We start from the raw sequence: 14,530 nt of genomic DNA, 5'->3' as shown, positions 1-14,530 counted from the left end.
CGCCAGGGAACTCCTTGTTCCCCCCTGATGATTGATATAAGCAACAGTCGTCATGTTGTCTGATTGGAATCTTATGAATCTGGCCTTTGCTAGTTGAGGCCAAGCCCTGAGAGCATTGAATATCGCTCTCAGTTCCAGAATGTTTATCGGGAGAAGAGACTCTTCCCGAGACCATAGTCCCTGAGCTTTGAGGGATTCCCAGACCGCGCCCCAGCCCACTAGACTGGCGTCGGTCGTGACGATGACCCATTCTGGTCTGCGGAAGCTCATTCCCTGGGACAGGTGGTCCAGGGTTATCCACCAACGGAGTGAATCTCTGGTCTTCTGATCTACTTGAATCACTGGAGACAAGTCTGTATAGTCCCCATTCCACTGTTTCAGCATGCACAGTTGTAATGGTCTTAGATGAAAGGAACTATGTCCATTGCTGCAACCATCAATCCTACCACTTCCATGCACTGAGCTACGGAAGGACGTGGAATAGAATGAAGAACTTGACAAGCGTTTAGAAGTTTTGACTTTCTGACTTCTGTTAGGAAAATCCTCATTTCTAAAGAATCTATTATTGTTCCCAAGAAAGGAACTCTTGTCGACGGAGACAGGGAACTTTTTTCTATGTTCACCTTCCATCCGTGAGATCTGAGAAAGGCCAGAACTATGTCTGTGTGAGCCTTTGCCTTTGAAAGAGACGACACTTGTATTAGAATGTCGTCCAAGTAAGGTACTACTGCAATGCCCCTTGGTCTTAGAACCGCTAGAAGGGACCCGAGTACCTTTGTGAAAATCCTTGGAGCAGTGGCTAACCCGAATGGGAGGGCCACAAACTGGCAATGTTTGTCCAGAAAGGCGAACCTTAGGAACTGATGATGATCTTTGTGGATAGGAATATGTAGATACGCATCCTTTAGATCCACGGTAGTCATAAATTGACCTTCCTGGATTGTAGGTAGAATCGTTTGAATGGTTTCCATTTTGAACGATGGTACTCTGAGAAATTTGTTTAGGATCTTTAAATCCAGAATTGGTCTGAAAGTTCCCTCTTTTTTGGGAACTACAAACAGATTTGAGTAAAATCCCATTCCTTGTTCCGCCGTTGGAACTGGGTGTATCACTCCCATTTTTAACAGGTCTTCTACACAATGTAAGAATGCCTGTCTCTTTATTTGGTTTGAGGATAAGTGAGACATGTGGAACCTTCCCCTTGGGGGTAGTTCCTTGAATTCCAGAAGATAACCCTGAGAAACTATTTCTAGTGCCCAGGGATCCTGAACATCTCTTGCCCAAGCCTGAGCAAAGAGAGTCTGCCCCCTACTAGATCCGGTCCCGGATCGGGGGCTACTCCTTCATGCTGTTTTGTTAGCAGCAGCAGGCTTCTTGGCCTGCTTACCCTTGTTCCAGCCTTGCATTTGTTTCCAGGCTGGTTTGGTTTGTGAAGCATTACCCTCTTGTTTAGAGGATGCGGAGTTGGAGGCCGGTCCGTTCCTGAAATTGCGAAAGGAACGAAAATTAGACTTATTCTTGGCTTTGAAAGGCCTATCTTGTGGAAGGGCGTGGCCCTTTCCCCCAGTGATGTCTGAGATAATCTCTTTCAATTCTGTCCCAAAGAGAGTTTTACCCTTGAAGGGGATATTAAGCAATTTTGTCTTGGAAGAAACATCCGCTGACCAAGACTTTAGCCAAAGCGCTCTGCGCGCCACAATTGCAAACCCTGAATTTTTCGCCGCTAATCTAGCTAATTGCAAAGCGGCATCTAAAATAAAAGAATTAGCCAACTTGAGTGCGTGAACTCTGTCCATAACCTCCTCATACGGAGTCTCTCTACCGAGCGACTTTTCTAGTTCCTCGAACCAGAACCACGCTGCTGTAGTGACAGGAACAATGCACGAAATGGGTTGCAGGAGGTAACCTTGCTGTACAAAAATCTTTTTAAGCAAACCCTCCAATTTTTTATCCATAGGATCTTTGAAAGCACAATTATCCTCGATAGGAATAGTAGTGCGCTTGTTTAGAGTAGAAACTGCCCCCTCGACCTTAGGGACTGTCTGCCATAAGTCCTTTCTGGGGTCGACCATAGGAAATAATTTCTTAAATATAGGAGGGGGGACAAAAGGTATGCCGGGCTTCTCCCACTCCTTATTCACTATATCCGACACCCGCTTGGGTATAGGAAAAGCGTCGGGGTGCACCGGAACCTCTAGGAACTTGTCCATCTTGCATAATTTTTCTGGAATGACCAGGTTGTCACAATCATCCAGAGTAGATAACACCTCCTTACGCAGTGCGCGGAGATGCTCTAATTTAAATTTAAATGTCACAACATCAGGTTCTGCCTGTTGAGAAATTCTACCTGAATCTGAAATTTCCCCGTCTGACAAAACCTCCCTCATGACCCCTTCAGATTGGTGTGAGGGTATGACAGAGCAATTATCATCAGCGCCCTCCTGCTCTACAGTGTTTAAAACAGAGCAATCGCGCTTTCTCTGATATGCAGGCATTTTGGATAAAATATTTGCTATGGAGTTATCCATTACAGCCGTTAATTGTTGCATGGTAATAAGCATTGGCGCGCTAGAAGTACTAGGGGCCTCCTGCGTGGGCAAAACTGGTGTAGACACAGAAGGAGATGATGTAGAACTATGTCTACTACCTTCATCTGATGAATCATCTTGGGCAAGTTTACTATCTGTGGCAGTACTGTCCTTACTTTGTTTGGACGCTATGGCACAATTATCACACAATTTTGAAGGGGGAGACACATTGATCTTCATACATATAGAACATAGCTTATCTGAAGGTGCAGACATGTTAAACAGGCTTAAACTTGTCAATAAAGTACAAAAACCGTTTTAAAACAAAAACGTTACTGTCTCTTTAAATTTTAAACAGTGCACACTTTATTACTGAATATGTGAAAAAGTATGAAGGAATTGTTCAAAATTTACCAAATTTTCACCACAGTGTCTTAAAGCATTCAAAGTATTGCACACCAAATTTCAGAGCTTTAACCCTTAAAATAAAGAAACCGGAGCCGGTTACAGTTTTAACCCCTCTACAGTCCCAGCTACAGCCTTTGCTGCGACTTTACCAAACCCAGGGGGGAATACGATACCAAATGAAGCCTTCTAGGAACCTTTCCAACTACTTTCAGATCCACACACATGCATCTGCATGTCTTGCTCTCAAAAGTAACTGCGCAGTAATGGCGCGAAAATGAGGCTCAGCCTACAACTGGGAAGGCCCTTCCTGACTGGAAAGGTGTCTAACTCAGTGCCTGACGTTAAAAAACGTTCCCCAAAGTTTATAAGTGTGAATTTCAAACATAAAGATGTATAAAATGCCCAAATAAAGCAATCGATTTTGGCCATAAAAGTGTCTACCAGTTTTATAGCCCATATTAAGCCCTTTATTCTGTTTGAGACTAAGAAAATGGCTTACCGGTCCCCATGAGGGGAAATGACAGCCTTCCAGCATTACACAGTCTTGTTAGAAATATGGCTAGTCATACCTTAAGCAGAAAAGTCTGCTAACTGTTTCCCCCAACTGAAGTTACTTCATCTCAACAGTCCTATGTGGAAACAGCAAACGATTTTAGTTACTGCTGCTAAAATCATCTTCCTCTCACAAACAGAACTCTTCATCTTTTTCTGTTTCAGAGTAAATAGTACGTACCAGCACTATTTTAAAATAACAAACTCTTGATAGTAGAATAAAAAACTACAACTAAACACCACATACTCTTAACCATCTCCGTTGAGATGTTGCCTGTGCAACGGCAAAGAGAATGACTGGGGTGGGTGGAGCCTAGGAGGGACTATATGGACAGCTTTTGCTGGGCTCTTTGCCATTTCCTGTTGGGGAAGAGATATTTCCCACAAGTAAGGATGACGCTGTGGACCGGACACACCAATGTTGGAGAAAATATCAACTCCACATTAGATTATATTAAAAGACTACAATTTGACTAATAAGAATTTATTATAAATAGTTTACAAAAGTGTAACAAAAATTAAAACATACATACAAAACCTACTTGAACAATCTAATAAAAAGTAGATTTATTTTTGCCAAGGCTAAGATAAATTGTACAATTAATAAACTTAAAGGGACACTGAACCCAAAGTTTTTCTTTCTTGATTCAGACAGAGCATGCAATTTTAAGCAACTTTCTAATTTACTCCTATTATCAATTGTTCTTCGTTCTCTTGCTATCTTTATTTGAAAAAGAAGGCATCTAGGCTTTTTTTTGGGTTCAGAACTCTGGACAGCAATTTTTTATTGGTGGATGAATTTATCCACCAATCAGCAAGAACAACCCAGGTTGTTCACCAAAAATGGGCAGGCATCTAAACTTAAATTCTTGCATTTCAACTAAAGATGCCAAGAAAATGAAGAAAATTTCATAATAGGAGTAAATTAGAAAGTTGCTTAAAATGTATATCTGAATCACAAAAGAAAAAAATTGGGTTCAGTGTCCCTTTAAATTTTTGCATAGAAAACATCTGCAATCCAGCAAAACAATTAGTACATAAAAAATACACAAATGAAAAAGTACCTACACGAATATCAATCTATAAGATTGACAATTATTTAAGCACTCTTAAAACTGTCTGATGGTTAGACAGATTAGAATACGAGAGCGTTCAGTGCGGTTTTAAAGAAGCAGCATCCAAATAATGCAACTTTTTTATCCTAGGAAATAGGTTAAAGGGACATTAAACATTTTGAGATTAAAATGTAAGATGTTTAATATAAATTATTTAAAAAATGTATATTTAGTTTGTCCCCATTTTCTGCAATGTAATTCTGCACACTGTAGGCTTCCTATTCCTGGAAGTGCAGACTCCAGACTTAACACTCCTTAAAGTCATTGGTTGCACACTCTAGTGGCACATTTATTACTGTCCCTTATTGGTCTCAGCAGAGAAGGAAACCTGGGTTACAACATGGTGGTATCCATTGCCTTAAGGACACTAAAACTTTACACTTAATTCAATATATAAACAACTAATATAGTTTAAAAAATACAAATGAAAATGATTCTAATCTAATCTCTTGCTTTGAATACATCATCCTGTCTAATTATTATTTAGTGTTTAATGCTACTTTAAATAATTATTTGAATAGAGAGCAGTTTTACACTATCAAGTTGTGCTTTGTGATACACTGTGGATGTATATTAGTTACTTTATAAATCAGAATGGGTTTGGCGTTTGGAACTAACTTTTGATGCTTCTCGTCTTTAACGACTATTGTGCAATTCGAAAATTACATTTGTTTATAATATGTTGAATTGATTCATTTAGAGAAAAAAAATAATTTTAATTGATTGAGTATATTTTATGATTAACAGACAAAACTAACGTGAGCTAAGGATATAGGAGTATTTCGATCATTTTTTTACACAAGCTTTGATTCCTAGAAATAAGGCACATCAAGAATACATATGTAAGTTTAACACATTTCTTAAATACATTTTATGCCCCGCTCAGTGGCACTCACTAATACAATAAGTGTACATTCCAGTGTCATTTGGTATTACATTACCAAGTCTACTGCCAATCTAAAGTAAGGCAGCTGCAAGACAAACTAAGAAAACTGGTTTTGACGTTTTTCTGCTGCTCTCTTACAATGTTATTGAACTGTTCATTCATTTTCAGAGACTATACTTCCAATTTCAAGTAATAATAATAAATAAAATACAAACTGACGCTACAGTGATACAACTGAAGTCACTACTTAAATGTCCGTCACAAACACTTAGCTTCATCCCCAAAATCTATTTTCATGGTAAGCACCGACAGCAATATCCTTTGTAAGCGGCTGTTTGCCAGTGATGTCCCCAAAGTATTGCATTGTTTATAAGTATGTTTCAAGTGAATTCCACTTCCATTGCCACTTGAAAACAAAGTAATTTGTAGTTTCTCAAGTGCGCACATCTGACCATGAGTGGTGCTGTTAGGGTACAATGAGAAGTAAAATGACTGTTGTAACCACATAGATGTGAGCTGCAGTTCTAGAGGCGCCTGAAGTCCTGTGAGATCTCATCACATTAAAAACAGCATTCGTGTGATTTGTTGGAACATCCACGTTGCATATCATCCCGTCGCAGCAAGAAATACACTCCTATAAGGAGAGAAAAAAACACATTATAGGAAGTGAAGTATCTATCTTTTTATAAATTGTAAATTATTAAATGGTACTTTCTAAAGTGATCATTCTAACCCTAGCTAATTAGAGGTGTTCTTCACAATCTTTTTCATGATGATTTTAAAACTGACAGGAAATGCATGTTTGTCACCAACTTGTCACTAGGGACAGGTGGCCAACTGCCTGATAAGGAAAATTCCCACAGCTCTATTGATGGGCAGGGTCAAGCCAACCGGCATGAAAGCAAAAGGCATTATTTTCATGCCCTTTTAGATGAAACAAGGAAAGAATATTATTATGTAATGACCTTTTAATAATTTATAAAATGATTACAATATCCATTTGTTTACTATGTGGTTCAGAGTGGAAAGCAGTTTGCAGTTATGTAGTCTACTAGTTATGTAGAAATATAGGTCTGACAAACTTTTAAAGGGAGATTGAGCATTTCATTATTACATTCTCTCTCTAAGAGGTTGAATACATAGTTAAGTGTCATAACAAATTACTTCAGGGAGTTAGGTAGCAAGCTTAAAGCAAAGACCTCAAAAGGTTGTATTTTCTGAGATATTACCAGTGCCATGTGCTAACCCAGTAAGGCAGAAGGATCTCTGTACTCAAGAAATCATGAACATCTTCATGCTTCAACCACCTCCAACTGAGGCAAAGTAAAAACTAAGTTATGTGTGAGGTGAGAGGGGTTTTAAAGGGGTCTCTAGGTTTGGGAAACTTTGCCTACTCCTAGTGGTAGGAATGTAATCCCATATGTAACGGATCGTGGATTCACTCCACGTATATAAAGAAAAGAGATTGCAGAGTTTGTCACCAAAGGGCCACATAACTAATAAGGGGAATAGAGAATTTAAGCTATAAGGAGAGGTTAGCCAACCTGGGTCTGTTTTCTCTACAAAAAGAGTGCTTAAGTGGTGATATTATTATTTTGTAGAAATATATTCAAGGCCCATATACAGAGTTGGAAGAGACTCTGTTTATTCCAAGGAAGTTGTTTGTACTTTAAAGGGACAGTCTACACCAGAATTTTTATTGTTTTAAAAGATAGATAATCCCTTTATTACCCATTCCCCAGATTTGCATAACCAACACAGTTATAATAATATACTTTTAACCTCTGTGATTATCTTGTATCTAAGCCTCTGCAAACTGCCCCTTTTTTCAGTTCTTTTGACAGACTTGCAGTCTAGCCAATCAGTGCCTGCTCCCAGATTACTTCACGTGCACGAGCACAGTGTTATCTATATGAAATATGTGAACTAACACCCTCTAGTGGTGAAAAACTGTTAAAATGCAATCTGAAAGAGGTGGGCTTCAAGGTCTAATAAATTAGCATATGAACCTCCTAGGTTAAGCTTTCAACTAAGAATACCAAGAGAACAAAGCAAAATTGGTGATAAAAGTAAATGGGAAAATTATATAAAATGACATGCTCTATCTGAATCATAAAAGTTTATTTTGGCTTAGACTGTCCCTTTAAGGCTGGAAGAAAGGAGATTTAAGCTCCAGCAACGTAAACGTTTTTTTCATTGTAAGAACAATTAAATAGGGGAACTCATTACCTAAGGAAGTAGTAAATGCCAATACCTTAGATACATTTAAAAATGGCTTTGATACATTTCTGGCAAAAAACATAAGTCAGGGTTATGATTGCTTGTGTTAAATGGGTCACCTTTTTAATAGGATAAAGTTAAGTTCAATTGGAGCTTTTATTCTAAATAAGGTAGGATCTGTATAAGTTGAACTCGATGGACTTCTGTCTTCTCTCAATTTCATCTACTGTATTACATTGTTAAATCAGCTCCAGGTGAAGATGGCTGGTGATTGGTGTCTATGCACATATGCCTCTTGTTATTGGCTCACTGCATGTATTCAGTAACAAACCAGAATTGCTGCTTCAGAGCTATCATTGGGCTAGATTACAAGTGGAGCGCTAAATTATTGTGCTCCCACAAACGGACAAATTTGCCCGTTTGCGGGAGCGCAATCATTAACCAGCCATTACAAGTGGCTGGTTATTGCTACCACGACTTTGTGGTAGCAGTTAGCACTCCAAAAATTAACAAGACATCCGATCTCTGGTTACTTTTCTAAAAGTGACCCGAATGCCCTCAAAATAGAGGGCATGGTATTTTTTTTTTTTAATATAAAAAAAATCTAGCAAGGTGGGAGTGTGAAAAATTGCCTTTACATTGCTGTCTATGGGAACTGTGCTTTCCCATAGACCGCAATGTAAATATATTTTTAAAAATGCTGCCCATCGCTGCGCTACTTACCTCCTTTGCTGCGTAAGGTTCTGATGCCGTTTGTGATGGCATCAGAGCGAGGCTCCCATAGGAGCCTATGGAAGCGCCCTCTCGTGAGCTCGCGTTCGCATTACGATTAACTAATATCACTTGCATTGAAGTGCTATTTAGCGCTCCACTTGTAATTTGGCCCAGTGTGTTTAACCATTTTGCACGGGTTAAACACATTTACACGCGAGCAATAGTGCCATAAGAAAAATGTTCTAACAAATGAGAGAATTTTCTTATTGTACTTTTATGTCTATATAATTTACCGTAATTCAAATTACATCCCAATATATAGTATGCCCATGTATTGTTTTAAGTTTGCCCTATTAGTATCTTTATTTATCAAGCCAGTTTGTTTTCCTCATTTTGAAAGACGCTTTATTGGAGCAGCTTCAGTCTTTGCAAGCTTTCTGCAAGACTAAAGTAAGAGAAGACTCTTTGCACGTACACATTATACAGAAGCTGACAAGAGGTTGATTGTCAAAATAAATTAAATGCAATACTGTCAAAATAAACGCTATACAATAACAATGCCCACTTACCAACTTAAGTGGCTCTACGGTATGTGGTGTAAAATATTACAGTTTATAACAAAGCACACTGCCAACTGGCAATCCTCCTTAATAAAGAAAAACATCCAGCAATGAACATATGTTCTAACTTCTTGAAAAAATATCTGCTTATTGCCAAACACTTCTTTTTTCCTGCCACACCTGATGTCATTGTCTTAACCACAATGCCGACTACAGCTGAAGACAGAAGACATCTTTACAAAGAATGAATGGTCTGTTAGCTCGTATTTTCTGTTTGTTTGTTATTCATGGTACACCTGGGAAATAACCTCTTGCTCCAGTTAGTTTTACCTTTGGAAACGAGTAAATAGTAGCAAATAAAAACTTGTATGTTTATTTTGAATACATTCTGATCTACTACATTGTCCTTTCATCTTGTAGGAGGTGTATCATTTAATTTATACAATCGGTTTCATTCCTTCTCAGATAAGAAAAGTGAACCATTTAAGGGTCCAAATAATTCTATAACAAAAGCAATTAGAAAGTCTATAGTTTGATAGCATTGGTGAAAAAAGCCATTAAATATAAACCCATTACGCAAACCATTAAAGGACTAAAACTAGCAACCTCCTATTTGGACCAGGACGTTAAAAATGTAATACCCTATAATCATTAATGAATTAAATACATGCTCTAAATTATTGGTGTTGGTCATTTTTTAATCACTGGCCCTAGCAAAGTAGTGGCAGTCACACATAGTGGCTAAACACTGGTATAGACATGCGGTGAGCCACAAGCATTTAGGAAACTGACTGTGATTAGCCACTATGTGTGACTGCCACTACTGATTGGCTTACTGGCTGTGGACTGTTGTCAAAAGACCTATAAGCTTCATAACTTCTCGGCCACCTCAAAGGTTGAGGAGCTAAATTACCCTAAACCCATTTGTACATGGTGACTGACAAGCCCTGCTTGCAGAGGGCTATGGGTATGGAACACTGCTCTTCTGCCTGCGTGCTGCAAATGCAGACTGATAGTTTCCATAAGTGGGAAGCTTGTATGCCCATCTAATTATAACTCGAGCCCATAGTAACAATAGTAAGTTATTGGAAACATATTAATGAGAATGTCCCTGTAAAGCACTTTGAAGTATGTTGGAATATGTTAAAGAGAGCTGATGTTGACAGGATGTCCAGCATCCATTGTTTTGGGGAGGAAAGTTTCACAGGCAGTTGTAACACAGACACCCCAGTGAGCCAATAATTATCTGATGTAACTTATGTAAAAAAATATATATTTTTTAAATTAACTCACTGTATGCCCATAATCCTTATGATGGTGACACCCCACAGAGCGACATTCCTCTTTAGTGGCACATTTCTTGGTGACAAACTTACTCCTTCCAAGGCTTGTAAAGTGGTGCACAGTTTTACAAAAATGTGTGTCTGCAAGAAAATAAAAACAGGGGTAAATACCATTTTGATATCATTTGCAGAACTATAAGATTGCTATGTACACCAGAGACCTAATTAGACCTCACTGTGGCCCAGGGCAAAGTCTTTGGCAGGGCCCCCCTTATTTGAACAAAACCATTTCCAAAGCATAGATTATATATATATATATATATATATATATATATATATATATATATATATATATATATATATAGTGACAACCAGGGTTAACCAACCCTGCAACAGTCACTTGTTTGTCACAGAAAGAGTTAACAGACCCTTTCCACTGTAACCAATTTGTCACAGTATAGCCACTCCAGGCAAGCCTATGAATTAGTTCAGTGGGTGCATGGGTTAAAAACACTCTCTAGTATATTATAGACCTAGAACAAAATGCTCAAACCTCCCCTTTAATGCCACCCACACAAACTATCTCTAAACTGTACATGTTAGCAAAAATGTATCTAAAAAACACAATATTAATACTACCAGTCTCTTTCAGTAATGTAGATCAAATATTAGACCAAAGCAGAAACTTTAAAAGGAATATTTATTATGAGCAAAAATGGAAAATCGGTCACAGTGCATCATTAGGAAAAGATGTTAACAAATAAAATTATACACGAGCAAACAGTTTTTAAAATAAAAAAGAAGAAATAACAGAACCTAATACTGTACTAGCTTAGATGTCTGTGCCAGGGAGATTGGCAAGAAAAGATCTTCACTCACACTGTTGGTACGCAGACTCAAATGCAGAAAGAACAACTTTTATTGCTAAAATCAAAGCTTAATACATTTTCTCTGATATCAGCTTGCTTGACCAAACCTCCTTCCAGGGGGGCCAGGGAAATATCCACCCCTCTCTTTTGCTATGTATATCTAGCTCATATAAACAGATAGGCAATCCCTTTATTGCAAGGCTGGTTGTCCTGTCAATCACCTATGGTTAGTGCCTGGATAGAGGCACTGTGTTCTATCACTCTCTGTGCTGACAGGTTATGGCAATAAAATGACCATAGGCCAAGTTCTCTTCAAACTTACTGAGAAATCCAAACTTTTTAATTAAAGAGACAGTCTAGTCAAAATTAAACTTTCATGATTCAAATAGTGCATGCAATTTTAAATAACTTTCCACTTTTATCATCAAATTTGCTTTGTTCTTTTGGTATTCTTTGTTGAAAGCTAAACCTAGGTAGGCTCATATGCTAATGTCTAAGCCCTTGAAGGCTACCTCTTATCTCAGTGCATTTTAAAAGTTTTCCACAGTTAGACAGTGCTAGTTCATGTGTGCCATAAAGATAACATTGTGCTCACTCAGTCAGTCAGAACTGATTGGCTAAAATGCAAGTCTGTCAAAAGAACTGAAATATGTAGGCAGTCTCCATAGGCTTAGAAACAAGGTAACCACAGAGGTAAAAAGTATATTAATATAACTGTGTAGGTTATACAAAATGGGAAAAGGGTAACAAAGGGATTATCTATCTTTTTGAACAATACAAATTCTTGAGTAGACTATCCCTTTAATATTGTTTTTTTGTTTTGTTATTTTTTAACTATTTTATCCCTGCCTGAAAATCACAATCTTCTCTGCCTGTGTCTTGGGTTTGTTTTTTTGTGTTCTAATATGCAAATAATAGTCTATATTTATTTAAAACAACAAATATTACCTTTCTGATTACAGTACTTTACTATCTTTCTCAGTTTATTATGTATACAAGAATGATATAAAACTACCTTTGAGGTTACAACCATTAACAACCTGTTTGTTTATAATGCTTTCACCCAATTAGCAATTACCGAAACCTGGCTCTTTTTTTGACACGGTTTCCAGCTCTCACACATGGTGGTTTCCACTTTAGCCATACCCCTAGGCCAGGTGAGAGAGTGTGGCAGTGTTTGGATCCTTCTCTCCCCCTCCTGCACCTATCAGTAGTCATCTACTTCCACTCTCATCTTTCTCCTTCTCCTCTTTTGAAGTCCACTGCATTTATCTGTTCTCTCCCCCCCCCCCCCCCTCAGAGTGGCAGTCATCTATCGCCCTCCTAGATCAATCTCCTAATTCCTAGACAACTTTGCTGCATGGCTTCCCTACTTTCTCTCCATGAATATACCCATGCTAATACTTGGGGACTTCAACAGCCCCATTGATAGCCCATCTGCACCTGCTGACTTCTTTCACATCCTCTTTCAGTCTCTCACAATCCACCCTATTCCCTACTCACCGTAACGGACACTCTATTGACCTGGTATTTTCATACCTCTGCTCTATATCTGACTTCACCTGTCACCCTTTTCAGACCACCACCTGCTCACCTATAATCTTAATGCATCAGCTAAACCCACTCCATCTCACCCCTGCACCTGTAGAAAACTGTACGCTATGGATCCACTACAATTTTCCAAACTCATTCAACATCTCCTCCCTCACACTTCCACTATAACCTGTCCTGATCTTGCCATAGCCCACAATAACAAAACTCTTTCTTCTGCATTAGACACTCCTCGCCAACTGTGTAAACCACTCACACTATCTGTTACAACACTGGCACTCTCAGAAAACACCCTACCTACAAAAATGCTCCCGCACTGCTGAGCATGTGTGGAGGAAATCTCGCTCTGAATCTGCTTTCATCCACTATAAGTTCATTTTTCCTTCATTCATACATATTTACACGTCATTTACCCAAGCAAACCTCTTCTCTTATATCTTCTCTTTCCTCAAACCCTAAACAGCTCTAATCTACTTTCTATTCTTTTATCAACCCACCTGCAACACCCCCCCCCCCCCGTTTGTCTTTAGTGCTCAATACCTAGCAGACTACTTTTTTAAACACATACTAAATGAAGCAACACCCTGACACAAACCTGCAATGTACCAACTCCACCTCCAGTACCCCCTCTTCCACCCTCTGCGTCTTCCCTCCAGCCACAGAGAATGACGTTTGTTCTTTACTATCTTCCTCACTACCTGCCCACTCGACCCTATCCCTTCTCATCTAAAACCTTCTGTCTTCCACCCTCACTCTTGCTCACATCTTCAACCTATCCCTCTCTAACAGTTTATTCCCCTCTTCTTTCAAAGATTCAAAGGTCACTACAATACTCACAAAACCCTCCCTTGATCCTAATTCTCCTGCAAACTACCGCCCCATATCTCTGATTTCACTAACATCAAAACACTCAACTGAAACTGTTCTCACCAAGGTTACTAATGTTCTTCTTTGTGCTAAAGGTAACAGCCAGTACTCTATACTTACCTTACTTGACCTCTCAGCTGCCTTCAGTGCAGTTGACCACCCCCTCCTCCTACCGACCCTCAGCTCTCTTGGTCTTTGTGACACTGCTCTCTCTTGGATTCACTCTTATCTTTCTAAAAGGTCCTTTTCTGAGTCATTTGCTGGCGACTCCTCTTCAATGCCTCTGTCTGTTGGAGTACCTCAAAGCTCTGTCCTGGGTCCTCTACTCTTCTTCATTTATACTTCTTTACTGGATAAACTTTGCGGATGACACTCAGATCTATCTATCTATCCACTCCTGCTCTCATTCTCCCTGTCCTTACTAACGTCAGTGACTGCATATCCGGCATTCCTTCCTTGATGGCCTCTCACTACCAAAAGATTAACATGTCTAAGACTGAGCTCCTTCTAATCTCTACCTCTAGCTTGACCCCAATTTCTGACTTTTCTATCCCCAACAACGTCATCATTATCTCCCCATTACATTACAGCTGCCTCAGAGTTACAAGTGACTGAAATCTGTCCTTCATCCCCCACATCAAATTGCTTCCTTCACCTAGCCACAACCACCAACACAATATTTCCAAAATCTGCCCTTTTCTGAGCGCTGACACCACAAAGCAAATAATCCACTCTCTTGTAATTTCCCAACTTGAACACTGCAATAACCTACTCACTGGCCTTCCCCCCTTCAAATGCCTCTGCCAGACTCATCCACCTTTCCCGTCGCTCTGCATCTGCTGCACCTGTCCCTTCATTGGCTCCCAATTCACAGCATAATTAAATTCAAAATTCACACTCTTACCTACTAATCCCTTACCAATGCAGCTCCCCTCTACCTATCCTCACTAATAAACAACAAGATCCACTAAGATCCA

The 14,530-nt window shown here is 39.1% G+C and overlaps 1 protein-coding gene across 3 annotated transcripts in view; it reads right to left on the bottom strand.

Moving 5' to 3' along the window:
* Positions 1-3,956: 3,956 nt before the first annotated feature.
* Positions 3,957-14,530, bottom strand: part of LYPD6B (LY6/PLAUR domain containing 6B) — a 253,595-nt gene continuing 243,021 nt past the window's right edge. For all 3 annotated transcript variants that reach the window (XM_053698289.1, XM_053698288.1, XM_053698290.1), the window contains exons 4-5: positions 10,277-10,407; positions 3,957-6,123 (exon numbers count right to left, since the gene is read on the bottom strand). In XM_053698289.1, coding sequence (XP_053554264.1) covers positions 5,956-6,123; positions 10,277-10,407 — 299 coding nt within the window. In that variant the 3' untranslated portion in view covers positions 3,957-5,955. The remainder of the gene's footprint in view (positions 6,124-10,276; positions 10,408-14,530) is intronic.

Source organism: Bombina bombina, chromosome 1 (assembly GCF_027579735.1).
Source record: "Bombina bombina isolate aBomBom1 chromosome 1, aBomBom1.pri, whole genome shotgun sequence".
In the NCBI taxonomy this organism is placed as follows: Eukaryota; Metazoa; Chordata; class Amphibia; order Anura; family Bombinatoridae; genus Bombina; species Bombina bombina.
Note: the sequence above shows the minus strand (reverse complement) of the source record. Positions and strands in the feature narration are given on the sequence as shown.